The sequence below is a fragment of the Rhea pennata genome, chromosome 6, assembly GCF_028389875.1.
Source record: "Rhea pennata isolate bPtePen1 chromosome 6, bPtePen1.pri, whole genome shotgun sequence".
Lineage (NCBI taxonomy): Eukaryota > Metazoa > Chordata > Aves > Rheiformes > Rheidae > Rhea > Rhea pennata.
The window spans coordinates 35,294,280-35,310,424 of NC_084668.1; the positions used below are offsets into that span (position 1 = coordinate 35,294,280).

The 16,145-nt window shown below is 44.2% G+C and overlaps 1 protein-coding gene across 1 annotated transcript; it reads right to left on the bottom strand.

The window, feature by feature from the left end:
• Positions 1 to 305: 305 nt before the first annotated feature.
• FAM237A (family with sequence similarity 237 member A) lies at positions 306 to 4,919 on the bottom strand. The gene is made up of 2 exons (XM_062579274.1): positions 4,511 to 4,919; positions 306 to 445 (listed from the first exon to the last, which is right to left on the bottom strand). Exons 1-2 carry the CDS (start codon positions 4,917 to 4,919, stop codon positions 306 to 308), a joined length of 549 nt encoding a protein of 182 aa, XP_062435258.1.
• Between the last annotated feature and the right edge of the window lie 11,226 nt (positions 4,920 to 16,145).

Here is a 16,145-nt window from a genome sequence, read left to right on the forward strand (position 1 = left end):
GTTGTTTCTTTTTCAGCACCCAAAATACAGTTAGTTTTAGTAGCTCACATGCATTACAAAAAGCCTCACATACATGAACATTGAAGTGGCCAGCTGCTTATAACTCATGCAGTTTATTAAAGAGACTGAATTCATAGGCAATTAAGAAAATCACAGGTCCAAGAAGCCAAAGTTAATCAGAGGTACAGTGCTTATAGTTACAGACTTTCTTCCACTGTGTAAAGTAACATTCATGAGGATTAAAATGCAAAAACTAAACAAATAGTTTTTAAAAAAATACAGATAAAGATCTTGGACTAAATGTGTTATTTCCTCTTTTTGCCTAGCTCCCCAGTGACTCTTCCAAATAGTGTAGATCTACTCTTTTGCACATGGATACTTACTAAATCTTCAAACACATCTTTCTTTTTCAAAACTGGCATCTTCTGAATATGAGAAAATATGCCTGAAAAGTGACACGAAAATACATGTAAGTTATTGATTTTCAAACAACAAAGAGCAACTGAGTACTCAGCTTGCCACATCCATGTTTCCTCCATTTTTAGCTACTAATGTCCCTGTTTTATCAGGAGCAACTAATTGTCATTGCCCCAAAACCTCTTGTTTTGGTGACATACCCCTCTGTTTGCTAGTTGCCCTGCACTGACAAGTTACTTTGAACTATCTCCGCAGCATAGACCTCTTCTGTCATATTCATATAAAAGTTTTCTATTTGTAATTAGCAGTCAGCTCATCCAGCTATCAGAGTCTCATCACAGTCTTACCAACTTTGTCCCACTGCCCTGCCCAGGACTCTGGAGCCCCCAACAGAGCTAGCACAGCAAGTTGTGCCATGTGTGAGAGTTGATTTGAGCCCAACCACCTGCACCTGTGAGGGAGGTGTGCACAGCTGTGGCCACTCTGACGGTTATGGCAGTAGGAGCCTGTGGGGCTAGGAGAAAAAAGGTAGAGAACACTCAGAGGAGGGTGGGTAGGGAAAGAAAAAGAAAGAAAGAAATGAAGACTTTTTAGAGTTTCTATTCTCCAAATGTTTGTAGTGAAGCTGTGCTCTGTGGCTGCTGAAGAGGGCTTTTTTTGTGCAGTTGCTCTTCAGGAAAATTAGTGGTGAGTACAAAAGTTATATTTGTTTTTATTTGCTTCACTTTTCCTTGTGATTTTCAAGTCCTTATTTTGGCTTTGTGGGAGTTGTAATAGTTCTAATGCATCTAATTCCAGTGTTGTATTATGTAAGAAATGTTTTTGTGCTTTTTCAGTGTTTGGATTTCTTAAAGGGAAGGCTTAGCTAAAGATACCTTGGCCAGATAACTATGAAGGACTCTGTTTACCTACCCCTTTGCACTCAGTCTGGAGCTGACTAGCTGACTTCTCTGCAGGATATCTAGAGACACCAAGTTGTAATGCTGTTGGATTAAATAGGACCTTAGTGGATGGAGACTGGGTGTTTTTCAGATAATTCATGCTTTTCAGTGATTTTTCAGTTTTGATTTTTGTTGTGCTTCTTATGGATTTTTATGGATAGTGCCTGAAGAATATCTTCAGACCTGTTGGTAACTTCAAGGAGGAGTCTAGCTGGACTAGAGTGATCTAGAAAACAGTGCTTGATACTCTAAGTCTGGACTGGGCAACTTCTACCACTGTCTTGGTAAACTCAGTCTTTTGATCCTATTTCCCAGGTGGGCACAGTCTGAGAAACTGTGAAGGTGCCTGTTATGTGTGATAGGGTGGTTCTGTTCAGCAATACCTGAAAGCTTTACCAAGCACTAGGGGTTTTTTGACTTAAAATTTTGTTTGTTTCTCCTAGAAAAGTACAATTCCTGGTACTCTGTTTTCATGATGGTCTCACGTGGTTAATCCTTTCATTCTGAAGTCTGACACTATAATAATAACACTTTGTCAGCAGTGTTTCTGTGACAAGTCCAGATCTCTGTCTTGCTTTTTCATTTCAATGTATGTAAGGTACTATACAGCTTACAGGTTGCTCTTGACTTACAATACTGTTTACTATTTTTAAAAAAAATGCAAGATTGAATTGGTATAAGGAAGGGAGGAATAAAACCAATAACTCTAGTGTAGAGCAACAAAGATGTTCTCAACAGATGCAAAAGTAGGAATGTAAGACCAAAAAAAAACCTAGCATTATTGTTTGACTGTTTTAAAACAGTCTGCTGAAAGCTATTCGTATCTGCCCATGGAGACACAGAATGAAGTACACAAGGTCATTCAAATGCCGGCAGGGCTGCTCTTTGTGCTGAAAAAACAGGCTTGCACATCTTCTTACGCATAAGAAGCAGTAATTCAATTCCTCATTGTTTGCTATATGAGATTTCTATCTGCAATTATCAACAATTGATTTTTCAGCTTTCGGTGACTAAACAAGGCGGTAGGGTCAAGAGTTACAAAGATTAGAACAACCAGCTTTATTAAGAAACAGGAAGCTTTGGATGAGAGGTTAGATAGCTTGTCCAAAAAATGAAATTTAGGCTGTCACTGCTGTAAGCTGCCTGCTACTAACTGGTATTAATCAATTGTACAGAGAAACCAGATGAACTGATTACAGCTCACAAAAACAGAGAGGTAAAGAATAGAGAAGGGGGGATCCTTGTTTCTCTTAAAGTGTGCGTACTGAGTAGTGTCTTAAAATTGCTCTATGTGAGAGTAAACGATTAGTCACAAAATGTAATTTGTTTCTTCAAAATAATCAGACTTGCTGTTAATCAGTGTCTTGGACAAAAGCTATTTATTTAAGAAACCTATGTCACATTGTGGTTATGAAGAGCCAAACGTAAACAAAAGGCTTAGGGGAAATTTAGGCAATGACATTGAGAGCTTTGATCTTGAAAACAGTAATTAGTTTGGTGCTTTAGCCTGGTGAGCATGTCAGGTTTTGATACTACTAATGCTGCAGGTGTCTAAAGCTGCACTCTGCTTGTGCTCAGAAGTGCAGCAGTCTTGCCAGGACTGAGCAATTTGGTGCCTTTGTGATGCCCAAGGCCACTTGGGAACCAGAAGGGGGTTCTGGGCTATCTTCCATCAACATGGCTCAACATAGTGGAGATCACATTGGAGCTGTGTGATTAGCTGAGGCTTTTTGAAGGGCAGGGTAGAGTCTACTGCTTGCTTTTAAAATGCAGGTGGGTTAGATCACAGTTTAGAAACTGGACCTGTGTTTCGGAGTTGCTCTTCCTCTTGAGTTTGAGGTGATTGACTCAAATGCATAACTCCCACCTCCCAGCTTGCCTGCTAGGACAGTCTATAATGTTATGGGGATAATCCTTCATAATGAACTCTATCTTTCAGCACACAATTCAAGGTTTGTGGTTAAGATTGGGACTGTGAAGGCATATAGCTGTCCCCAGAGTGGAAGAATTGTGAGTGCAAGTCCCTTCTTCAGAGACGCCATAATGGAGGAACCCATGGAGGTTCTTCATTATTCTATGAGCAGTGCTCCCTAGCAGCCTAATGACTAATATTCTGACCTAGGAAGTAGAGAGAGAGGTCTGAAACCTTTTGGGTGGACAAGCAGTTCTGTATCCTCCCTGTGGGCCTTCGGTGTTAAACTGCTTGCGGAAGCAGCAGCACTTCTTCCCCTCCATCAAAGAATAGCAACTGCCCCTTTCTGAAGGATATTCCCAGTGGAAGGATGCTTCTGCTGGTAGCAGGACCAGGACTGAAGCGTTGGAGGGGAGTGAGACTTATGAAAAGCTATGCAGGATCTTCCTTTTGGGAAGGGGATGCTGAGTGCCATGCTACCACTTGCAGATCCTGTTGTGAGGTGTCAGTTCTCACCCAAATATGAGGCACTCACTTTAAGCCTGTGGATTTTGCTCTGGGAATGAGAATCTGGAGATTAGGAATTGCTGTTTAGTGTCATAGCTGCTATTCTTCCTCTCAGAGCTGAAGCTGTGTCTGAAAGCTTGCACGCTCTTAAAGTCCCAGACTTGGTTCCATTGTCTGTTGGACCTAGTTACCAGTATGGAAATAGGAAGAAATATCTAGCAGTTGGCTACTAGATGAAAGTAAATGTATCCTTATCTTTCTGCTGCAAAACTGCTATTCTCCCCAGCAGCACCAGTATGACTGTTCATAGGTAACACACTCATCAGAATGAGAAATGCTGACCTGGCATGTCTGTCCCTGGCACAATGGTAAAAATGTTGGTGTGGCTGTTCAGTTACTGAGCTGTCTGTTCTTGTTTGAAGCCTTTCACTGTCTATCCCTGCCTCTACTTTCCTTCCCCTTTCCCTCATCTCCCTCTCTGCCCCCCCCCCCCCCCAAAAATCTGAAACTTGAAAGTTGTTGCTGGAGTCCAGGTAATTCGGAGGTCAAATTCTTGCTGAAATAATTATGAACATAATCTTTATTCTCTACTAGATGTGGGGGAAGGGGGGGTTGTGCAGCCCTCTCAATTGCCTCTGTGCTATTAACACATGGCAAAATAAGCTTGTATCCCTCTTCTTTCCTACTAGCTTCTAGTTCTTGCCTAAGAGATGTGTATTAAAGGAGTAGTAACCTTGGTTTCTCCGTGTGAACTGAGCATGTAGAGTATTGATCTTCTGTTCAGCTTCTGCTAGCTGCCTTCTCCCTAGGCCATGAGTTCTGGAGAGCACACAGTCCACATAGATATCCCAGAAGAGCTGAGCCAGGTCCCAGAACAGAGCCCCATGTTTCAAGTTCTCTGATGATTTCAGGAAAATCATAAAGTCCCAAAAGCCACTGACAGAGTCAGAAATGCGAGGCTTCCTCATTTCCAGCAAGGCAGATGAGGAGGATTCCCAACACTGGGGATCTGCTTGCCCAAGAGCCAGCGGATCAATTTGCCTATGGCAGAGGAAAGGTGTCACACAGAACACTCCCATGATCAGCAGAGAGCAGGTGAGTCTCATGTTGCAGTGGATTCTTCCTCTGCTCCCAAAATCCATTGTGTCACTGAAATGTCACAAACACAGTAAACTGGAGAAACTTCTCACTGTTGTATGAAGGAAATAAAATCCTGCTATTTTACATTACATAGAAGGCACTTTATGTAGTGATAAGTGTTCTCTGGTCTTCAAAATCTGTGTGCACTTTTTGCATATATGATTATAAATACAGTTGAGTTGCATTACTCTGTGCAGTGGAAGCATGTGTTAAAATTGTTAATCCTCCTTAAATCTGTACAATGAACTCTTATCTGGAACTTCTTTAGGTTGAAAACTTTTGTGTTGTCCTTTACTGAAAAAGATTAGGGATCTGCAAATAAAGATTCAGTCTTTTACAGAGAACTTAAACCTTTTGACAATCTTGCTTTCCTGAGTAAAATTTTGTGAAGCTTTTAAAATAATCTGCAGACTCCCAGTGATCTGTGGGCAGCAGGTGGGAAACTATTTCTTGTAACCATTTTAATGAATTGACGGTAGGGTGTAAAACCATCCTTTGAACAAGAGTATGCTACCTGTTTAAAATGCAGAACAGTTCTGAAATGATGATACAGCAAAGCCACAGCATGATAGCTGTATTACACAGTGTGCATGCATGTATATCAGCTTGAATTGTTCTGGTAGTGTGAGGTACAGATATTTGTTGCAGATCACTGTAATGATTGTTAGGTTAGAATTGTGAAACTTTAACTAGTAGCTACAGAGGGGAAAATCTAAGAAGGATAACCTTTGGGGAACAGCAAGGTCCAGTCTTCTCTGTCAAATTTCATTTAATTTTCAATACATGTTTCTAATTTGTATGAGAGGTAACAGGTTTAGGTTCTGTGGCAACTGGCAACATCTGAGATCATTTTGGGGCAAATAAGTGTTAACAAGTGTGCTGAATCCTTGAGGCTTTTTTGGTGTGTCATGGGGGGGGGTTGACTTTTTTTTGTAACTAGATCTCTCAATCAGCTTAACTTAATCAGCAGCTGGGTTTTTGCATAGACAGCCTCTTCTATGGATGCTCAGCAGGAGCACAAGCTGTGCCTCTGCTGTGCAAAGGAAAACATAAGAGGCAGGATAACTGCGTAGAGGCAGATTGTGTGTGAAAGGTAGCCTAGTCCTGGGCTGTTCTCTCTGTGCCAGTGCATGGGGGGGGGGGGTGCTTGATGGACCGTATTTCCACTGCAGAGCTAAAAGAGACTCTTCAGAAATTTCAGCCCTGGCAGTGATGTTATTGCCTTCCCCTGTCTGACTACCTGATGAGGTTCTGGAAAATTTTGGAGGTATTTAGACTTCAGAGGACTAACTCTCCAACAGTTTATAGTCACTTTTAAATTGAGTGAGGATCTTGTGAGCAGAGTTGGCTTTACAGTCTTGGATTTGACTCCTGCATTTAATCAATAGAAGAGGGACAGCACAGCCTTCCTGAACTGTTCTGCCTGGGGGGCTGTTGCCTAGGACAGTGGTGGTAGGAGCCCTGCTATACTGATGCTTACCTTAACAAAACGGGGCTGTCCTTATGCCTGTGGCCAAGATCTCCAGCAGCACCTCGCTGCCTGCGTGCCCTGCTGCTGGAGGCTGGCTTTGATAGCTCTCTCAAAGGCAAAACTCTGAAAGCCTTGTGAGTCGCTGCTCCATTCTTACGGATCTGTGTGCAAAAGCCCTTCCTCTGGACAGCAGACACCCATACGTTGTACACTGTGCAATATGCACATAGATATCGGCTTACTGTAACATTGCAAGGGACTTTGTGAACTTCATATTTAGCAAGCTCCAAAGTTACTTTGAAATCTCTTCTTGCGGTGTTGTTGTCTTGTTTCTCGGACAAGATTTGGATTTAGTTACACTTCCTTACTTTCGAAAGTTTATTTCTCCCATTAGTGATTTTGAAAACAATTTAGCAATTGTAGATATGACCATGAGTGCCAAAAAAAAAAAAAAAATCAAACTGAGGAGTGATACTGAAACTGGCTTTTAAAGATGATTCAGTCACTTGGGCAAGGGGCAATCTGCTTTGCATTAGTGAACAGTTGAGTTGGATACTTTGCTTTCTCACCACACCCGGGAAACCTCCTAAGTTACAAAATTGGATAAAACAAGGGTGAGGGATTCTGGATTTGTGAGAGGTGTGAACCAGGCGCTGCCGGGCAGGGCAGTCGTCTGCGGGGAAGCGGCACCGAGTGTGGTGCAGGTCAGGAGGAGTAGCCAAGAGCACTAGTTCCTATGACCTGGTTGAACTGAGGGAGCGCTCTGCTGCTAGTCTTCTGCAGCCCTCGGGATTTTTTAGATGGCCGAGGGGAGTTTAGGGCTCTGCCTGCCCCCTACCACCACCACTGTCTAACCCCCGCCGCCCAGGAACGTGCAGCGCCTTGCAGCCAAAAAAAAAAAACCACTCTTCTCTGCGTCCCAGACCTCAGGTGCTGCCCGCGGCGGCGAGCGGAGCTCCGTGCGGCTCCGCCCGGGGCCGCTGCCCCGCTCCGCGGCCCCGACCCCCCGGCGCGGCGCGGCTCCCCGGCGGCGCCCGTCCTTACCTCGGCGCTGCGGCGGCAGGGCGGGCAGGGCGCTCTCCGCGCCCGGCGCCGCCGCGCTCCTTAAGAAGCCGGAGCGAGCGGCCCCGCTTAGTTTTTACGTCAGGACGCGGGGAGAAGCCCCCACCCCCGCCCGGGCACCGGGCGCTCCCTCCCCCCGGCGAGAGACGCGGCTGGTGCTCTGCGTCCCCGCCCGGGGAGCCCCCGGGCTGCCCCCTCCGAGGCACCTCCGAGGCGGGGAGGGGTGTTGCTGCTGGCCCCGGGAGGCTGTGCACCGGGGCTGTCAGCAGGAGAGGAACAGCCCCTGCCCTGCAGCTGGCAAAGCTGCAGCCTCCTCTCACCTTCTTTCCTAGTGATGCCGCCCCGGGGGGGTGGGGGGCAGGAGTAAAGAGCAAGTCCCCGCATTGGAGCCCAGGGTGTCCAGGCCTGCCTCGGACATCTTGCCTGCTGTGCTAGGCTGCCGGGGGGCTCCCCAGAGTGGGAGTCTGCCTGGCCCAGGGAGGAGTGTTTGCTGGCCAGGGCTCAGCCTGCACAGCAGCAAGCTGGTGGAGCTCTCCTGGTGACTGAAGTAGAGTCCTAGAGAAGAACCCAGTAAAGGAATTATTGCAGGAAGGATCTTGCAATGTGTCCACAACAACATACACTACACTTCTTTTCTTCTGATGCTATTTGTAATTAGTAAACCAGGTAAAAGTGTATTTTGCTTAAGTAATGTTACTTTACGACAAAAGTAAAAGGAATCTTTTTGGAGGTGCAGAATGTCTGACTAGAGCCAATGTAGATAATTATAATGTAGGACTCAAGGAGATTTGCAGATATTCCATTTATTCCTTAAGAAATGTGGCACTGGAAATGGTAACAGTGACTGCCAAAAGGGACTTTAGGAAGAAATTAAAAACTTAATATCTTGCAGTGAGCTGTTCACATGAGGGAGCCGGTTGTCCTGCATAGGAAATCTAATGTTTTTTTCTGTGCTATCAAATACAGGCTATTCCATGAGTCTTCCTTCCCATATTCTAGGACTTAGGTGGTCCTCAGTCAAGCCTCTCTTTCTCTCGTTTTTTGTTTGTTTGTTTTTGGTCAGATGTGTAGGAGCCAATTTTGGCTTCTTACAGTTTATGGAGCCACCTTGGTGAGTGGGAAGACTGAGTAACCAGTATGCTTCTCCCAGCCTCTGTTTGGGGTGGAATGGTGTGGGAGAGAAGGAAAAAGCGTGGTGGTAAGAGAGAGGTATGGTGTAAACTAAAGGCAGCTCCTACGCGGAAAAGACTCTGAGGCTGCTTGTGTGTTTTTGCCGCAACAGAGCAGGACTACAGCAGCATAGTGGCAGCTGTTCCTGCCATTGCGCTGTCGGTGGTGAAGTGCTCTAAGGATTCTGCGCTGTACTGATAAGCGTAGACGAAAACTGAAACTGGGAAGTTTCTTGTGAATTGATACATTTCTGCCAAGCTGGAACCTTTCTGAGGTCATTGTAAGAAGCAAGTTTATTTAACTGAGTCCCCTTCTGGGGAGCATTTATCTTGTCTTGGATCAAGAGCAACATTGGTTTCATTCCACTCAGAATCCTTCTGGTAGACCCAAGAGTGCTGAACCAGGGAGTCTGAGAGAATTATAAGAGTTGCTCAAGGGAAATACTGCTGCAGATAACATAGTGCACTCCATAAATACTTCCTGAGCCTGCTATGCTCTAGTCCCTCTGAACCAGAGCACCCGTACTCTGTTTCTGAGGAAGAGGTTTTTGTTAATGGGATTTGTCACCTCAGCTTCCTTGTGGAGAAGAAGTGTAGAAGGGTTGGCAGTCTCATCCAGTTTTGTGTACTCTTTCTCAATAGAGCTTTCTGTGCCCTTTTTAGGCTATGAATAAAATTTCTTTCCTTGCACTGCATGATATATTCCCCTGACAGCCAACGTTCACATCTTCAATGGGTTTACCATATCTTATGACTGGACTTAATTCAGATGGGCTGTAGATCATATTCAGAGTCACTTGCAAAAGGACAATTTTATGAACAAAAGTTTATTCTGGAACTCATAGCTAAGAGTTATTTTAGATCATGAAGCACTATAGTAATGGCATAGTCTTACCAGAAGAATGTCAGTTTAAAACATAAGCAGTGTTAAAATGATCTGGTTGTAGGAGCAGAGTTGGAAGAGAAAAGCAGGAGAGCGTCCCCTGCAGTTTTGAAGACTGTAGAGGCATAAAGAGCTGTGTGCAGAGCTGTTCCCTTCCTGCAGTTTGCTCCTGGCAAACCTGCTGATGTAGTTATCATTAACAGTTACTAGGCTGTGGCTTATGGTTGCTTGAGCGATGTAAGCCCTTACAAATTTAAAAAATTAAGTTCAATGCTGAGACTGAGAGGCAGCAATATAGGATAGTGTTTGCAATGTATTGCTTGTCTTTTACCGCCATAAGCTGCAATATCTTAACCCAACATTAAGCTTTGGTGAAACTATCTGAATGATGAGAGATATATTTAAGCCTCAATCCAAAAAAAAGTTTTTAAGAAATATTATTAGCTGAAAATCTGTATTTAATGAGTAGAATTACAAATTTTCACAGCTTTGTGTGAAACCAGACCGAGTCGCAGCAAAGGCAAAACTTATGATTCTCAGAGGGGAAAATCTCAAACGTCAGTGAGCTGGTGTCTTTTTTGTTTTGCTTGTTTGGGCTTTGTGTGGGTTTTGTTTGTCTGTCTGTCTGTTTGTTCATTTTTCTCTGTTTGTTCAGCAAAGTACATGGCAGGATGTAGTTTTTATTCCAAGTCCACAAAGGGAAAGTGGGCATCTAACTCTCACTTATACCTTTGCAAATTTTCTTTCAAGCAAGAGATTAAATTGTGCTTAGAATTGGCTCCCTGTCAAATATACCTAAGAGCTTCTTGGAAATGAAATACTCATGCTTGAGCCAAAGTCTGTTTGTGGGGAGTTTTTTTTATTAATTTTTAAAATGATATTTAGAGCTGTGAGTCAGGACTCAGAGGTATACTACTGCCTAGTAAAGGACAATGCAAGTCCTTGATTGAATGCGGAACATTTTTTTTTTTAAATGGATCCTTTTCTTTCAAAACAAACAAAAAAAGGTTAATTTTGGCTAAGAAATCATGTAGGGTTGTGATGAATCAGGTTGTCCTGCAAGCAAAAATAGGAGCAAAATTGAACAAATTCCTCACCAAGTGGTTTGCTCCCCGCCCCTTCTCTAGCCAAGATGGTTAGTGTAACTCTTACTAAATAGTCTGTATCAAAGTAGTGATGTTATCAAAACATGATTGTCATTTTGTTAATGTCAAATGTCTTCTATTTTTTTCTACTTCTGATGTACAAACACAAATGAACTCTTGAGAGCTCGCCCTGTCTGGTAGTTATCTCTGTGCAGTGAGATTGCTTGTGCTTGGGGCATATGAGTATTGCAAAGATATGTTATCTTCCAGCCTGTTTGGCTGAGAAACTGAACGCACCCTGTAATGTCTTGTTGAATTCTGCAGGTGTTTGTCCCAGCAGACATTGAATGCAGTAGGGTGTGTCTAAAGAAAATAGAAGTTAAGATGTAATAATGTTAGGAAGATTATGCAATTATATGTGACTGTCAGATGAGGTCTAATTCTGTCTCCATGGAGCAAATTTCCAAGCAGTCTGTGTTTCTGCCTTGCTGCAGGTCAGCCTGTCACGTATGGCAAAGGCAGGGAGCGGCGCTTTGTGTTCCTGGGCTTAGCCTCCGCTTGTGGCCTCCTTGTGTTCTGAGGCTGTCTCTCTGAGCCCACACTGCAGCACATGAGTCCTCTGCTTGGCTTTCCCAGAGGTTCTTGCAAACTGCTTGACCTGGCAGTAAATGCTTTGTGATTGGTGAGGATATATATATTTTTTAAAAGTATCAGCAAGTATGGAGGGCGTTGCTGTAGCTGAGTTTGGGACTCTACCCTGCTAAAGTTGGAAATTAAATTCCCAATGTGTGTTTTAATCCCTGAGCCAGGATTTTTACTGGAATGATTTAGAAATTGACTCCTGACTGCTGGTGGATGTACAGCAGCACTTGTCTGGGTTTTGTTGTTTCCTACCCAGATTGTTCTGAGTTGCCTCTTTATTCTTGACTTTACAGTGCTTTCGTTCTTGCTGCTCAGGTGGGCCAGCTGGAGACAGCCATCCTCTTCCAGCCTTCTGGTCGCTTTGGCAGATGACGCCCGGCATTTGGTGCCTATGCAACCCCCGTGTCACGTGGTCTTTATTTAAACCCGTGCACAGGGCTGGGCTGAGAGACACTGGACACTGGCTTTCCTCTGTGCAAGTGTCAGATGAGCAGCAATGATATAGTGCTCTTATCCTCCCTTTTGGCAGATGACGTGGGCTGGCATCCCCCACTGCTCTAGCCTTAAACTATTCTCTTAATGTTGTGGAACCATAGAATCAGTAAGATTGGAAGGGACCCCTGGAGATCATCTAGTCCAACCTCCCTGCTCAAGCAGGGTCACCTAGAGCACATTAGACAGGGTTGCCTCCAGGCGGGCCTTGAATATCTCCAGAGAAGGAGACTCCACAACCTCTCTGGGCAACCTGCTCCAGTGCTCTGTCACTCTCTCAGTGAAGAAATTCCCCCTCACGTTCAGGGGGAACTTCCTGTGCTTCAATTTCTGCCCATGGCCTCTAGTCCTGTCACACGGGACAACTGAAAAGAGTTTGTCCCTGTCCCCCTGACACCCTCCCTTCAGGTACTTGTACACATTGACAAGATCCCCCCTCAGTCTTCTCTCCCCCAGGCTGAAGAGGCCCAGCTCTCGCAGCCGTTCCTCATAGGGCAGATGCTCCAGCCCTCTGATCATCTTGGTAGCCCTACGCTGGACTCTCTCCAGTAGCTCCATGTCTCTCTCGTGCTGGGGAGCCCAGAACTGGATGCAGTGCTCGAGATGTGGCCTCCCCAGGGCTGAGTAGAGAGGCAGGATCACCTCCCTCGACCTGCTGGCACCACTCTTCCTCGTGCAGCCCAGGAGACCATTGACCTTCCTTGCCACAAGGGCACATTGCTGGCTGATAGTCAACTTGTCATCCACCAGCACTCTTAGGTCCTCCTCTGCAGAGCTGCTTTCCAGCAGGTCAGCCCCCAGACTCTTAAGCAACTTCCTTGTTTCTCTTGGGACATAAGCCGTGGATCAAATTTGCAGCTACAATGTGTCTGATGACCCCCATGCTGCTCTGAACAATCCTTTAGATCTGTTCTTTGTTGAAATGTCTGGCAGGAAAGTCAACGGACAATAGCTTATGATATGGATGCTTATGCGGTTCTTATTAGTAGGGAGATCTTAGTTGCTTAAATATAGAAATCTTCAGTGCTGTGCACTATTAGTGATGACCGGAAACATCTTCATGGAGCTGGCAGACATAACACACTATTGTCAGGAGCCTTGGGTGCTTTGGGGCCGGGAGCTGGGGTCTTGTGGGACACCCTGGGATGCATCTGGTGCTTGGGCTACAGACTGGAGCCACTAATGTCTTATGCAAGCTACATAGTGTTCTGCTTCTGCTGTTTTCCTTGTCAGGGCACACTTCAGGGCTCTTGGATTTCTTTGACTCTGAGAAGCATTGCTGAGAACAGTCCTCTGGAGGTCTCTAGTCCAAGCTCCTCCTTGAAGCAGTTCTATTACCAAAGCTAGATAAAGTCAACTGTGGCTTCTTCTATGCAGGTGTTGAAAGCCTCTAAGGATGAAATTTCAACAGTTTTGCTGGGTATCTGTTTCAGTGCAACACAATCCTCCTGGTAGCATTTTTTCCCCTTCTATCTAGCCTGAGTCTCCGAAGCCACAATCTGTGGCCATTGCCCCCTGTATGGCTTTACTGAAAATAGTTTGACTATTATCTTTACAGTTATTTGAAGGGCAGTTATAGATGCTTGTTAGATCACCTCTTAGCCTCCTCTTTACCAGACCCAGCAAGGCAGGCTACCTCAACCTCTCTTCCTGCGCTGTAGGTTTCTGCCCATCTTGCTTACCATCTGTTGTTTGGCCCCAGGTGAGCCTATAATAATCCCAAAGGGCTTTAGGATCTAGCCTAACAGAGCTTGTTTAGTGCCTTTATCATGTCGCCTCCTTTGGCCCAACCTTAGCCAGGTACAAGTTGCAATGTTTTGATGTTCCTTTCCTGACATATTCTATATCTAGCTAGCCTTCTTGCTTTAACTTTAGAAGGCACCATTTTCATTGGTGTTAAATTCCATCTTTAAAACTGTCTGGAATGTAAAGCCTAATGTCTTATTTAATTCCTAGATGACTTGAATGCAGAGATTTTTTGTGATGCCTTCGGGTTTAGAACGCATCTTTTGACCTTGGTCAAGTGTTTTTGGTATTTCTCTGGAATACCATTGGATTTGACTAACTGGTATTTGCTTGAGTACTCTGGGGAAATGTGTACACTGATCTTCATGTGAGCTGGTGCTGTTTCATACAAGGAAACCGGGACAAAGACCATTAACTTTTTGTGAAGATTTGTATTTCCTAACCTTTGCTGCATAAATCTGGTGTTAGGTCACTGTTCATGTAGCGTGTGAGCCCTGCAGTCTGTTTTGCTTGTTTCTCCATTTGTTGTTGGGGTCATATTCCCATACCCAACCAGCGTTCTCGGGGGGAGGGGGCGGTTTTGTTTTGTTTCACTTTGGAACAGAAATACAGGTGGTAACACTGAGAGGTTTAATTCTTGTTGCTAAACCTTCTTATTGTGTTCTGGCAATGTGACAGGCCTCCTGTTACTGGGCCTTTTGAATTATTGGTAAGGTGGCCTATATATAAGTCAGTCTAATGTGCGTTCCTTTACCTCCATAGGTTTCTGCTTCCACTAGACGGTGTAAGGAACTGCTAAGCAACTGCAGTTCCTCAGTAAAAGACCTCTGTCTGTGATAGAGTTTTCTTCTCACCTTGTCTACTAGTTCTCATATGCAAGCAGCTCTGCCACCATGGGTGTATTTGGTGCATTTTTCAAAGAGAAAATTAGGCTCCATTATTCTAATTTAAATTGGTTAAAGTTGAAGTCACTTTTAAACTTAAATTTGTGAAAACAGTAATGTTCCTGTAACAAAAGTATGTACTTATGCGTATCTAGATGACTTTTAGTTCCTGAATGAAAGAACATCCTTGCCCTTTGGGTGCTGCACTGATATCTCCATAATAAAAAATAAAATTATTAGTTCTTCCTGTTTCCTTCCTCCTCCTCTTTCCCTACCCAATATTCATAGGCAATTAAAGAAAGTCGTCCTTTCCTTCAGGCACTCCAGGCTGAAGTGGAAGTCACACAGGGTATGTCATGGGTATAAGAGCAGTTTTGTGAAATGTGCTTTTATAACAGCTGACATCAACATCTAAGTAGAAAGCTAAGCCTATTATGGGATTGCTTTCTCCTAGTGTGTTATAGCCAAACCTTTTTGGGGAAAAAAATGCATTCACAATGTGTTCTTAAGGAACTGCTGTTGTCCTGTGCACCTGGCAGCACGGGGCACTCCCTGGTCAGCAGAGGGGTGGGTGCAGGCAGCTCAGCAGCTACAGGGCGCTGAGCTGGTCTGTGCAGGCTTAGTTCAATTCTGAAAGTCTGACCAGTTTGGGGGAACTAGTTTGTGCGGAGAAGGGGCGAGGGGAGTAGGACAAATTATTTAGGACCAAGAAAAGTATCATAGGATGCTCTGGAGAAGAAATGAGGATATTCTGCCTAAAGTGAGAGGGGTGGACTTGTGGGATCGTGAGCTTTCCTTAGCTATGCATTTATTCCCAAGTAGTCCAGCAAGGCATCTGTTTTGTTGTGTGTTCTGTTGTCAGTCCTGGCCTAGTTCCTTTGCACATGTAAAGCGGTTGCATCTCCCTAAAGCAATGAGACATGATGCCTTATACACTAACGCTACTGCTATTGTTGGAGCAAGAGGATTGTTTCCACACATCTAACTAGAAATACCAATATGTTGTCATGCATAACTAATGGCAGGGAAATTCACGTTATTGAATGTGGTGTTTTTTGTACATTTGTTTTCTACCTCTCCTCTAATCAGAGTAGTATAAGATCTGTTATTTAGTATACTTAAACTGGACAAAAGAGATGAATATTCAGTAAGAAACAGTGTGAGTTAGCAGGCTCTACTCAGGTAGAGCTTTATTTGAATCCCTATTTTTCTTTCACAGTTACACTTTTTGAAATCTCCTCTCCAAGAGATGCTACTAAGGTGATACTAGACTGGATCCTGTCTAGTAAGTTTATCTTTAAACCAGATTTTGGGTATCTGAAGTGACTTCAGCTTAACAGTCCTCTCTTTTCTGTTTTGTTCTTAATTAGGTGTGCCTAAGGGGTAGCATATCTCATGAAGAATTAGACCTTGTTGGGTGTGTGTGTGTGTGTGTAGTGTTGTAACTGCATTAGCCAACCAGCCCTGCCTGAAATCAGGGCTCTCTGAGCCTTGTGCTAACCATTGCTACTTAGTGAAACAGTTCCTCTCCTGGAGACCTGTTTTAAGTAGAAATACTCGGCCAAAAGAAAGGAAGGAAAATGAGCAAAACTAAATGGGCCCTGAATCTTTTGCCTACCTGTCCAGCACTCTGCTCCAACAGCATGCAGTCAGGCTCCTGCTATGTTAGGGAATTGTTTTTCTTCCCTGTGAATGAAGCAGTTATGAGTCTTGAGCTCAGGGCCTCCTCCTTAAACAAAGGAGAACTTAGTATCTTTAATTTCCTGAAGCTTTTCAGTGGATGCCGGAGCATAT

Excerpts from the sequence above, each read along its gene's own strand:
- FAM237A (XM_062579274.1), bottom strand. The coding sequence starts at position 4,919 with ATGGATTTTGGGAGCAGAGGAAGAATCCACTGCAACATGAGACTCACC. Across the intron at positions 446-4,510 it reads GTTCACACGGAGAAACCAAG|GCATATTTTCTCATATTCAG; the intron begins GTTACTACTCCT and ends GTCACTTTTCAG.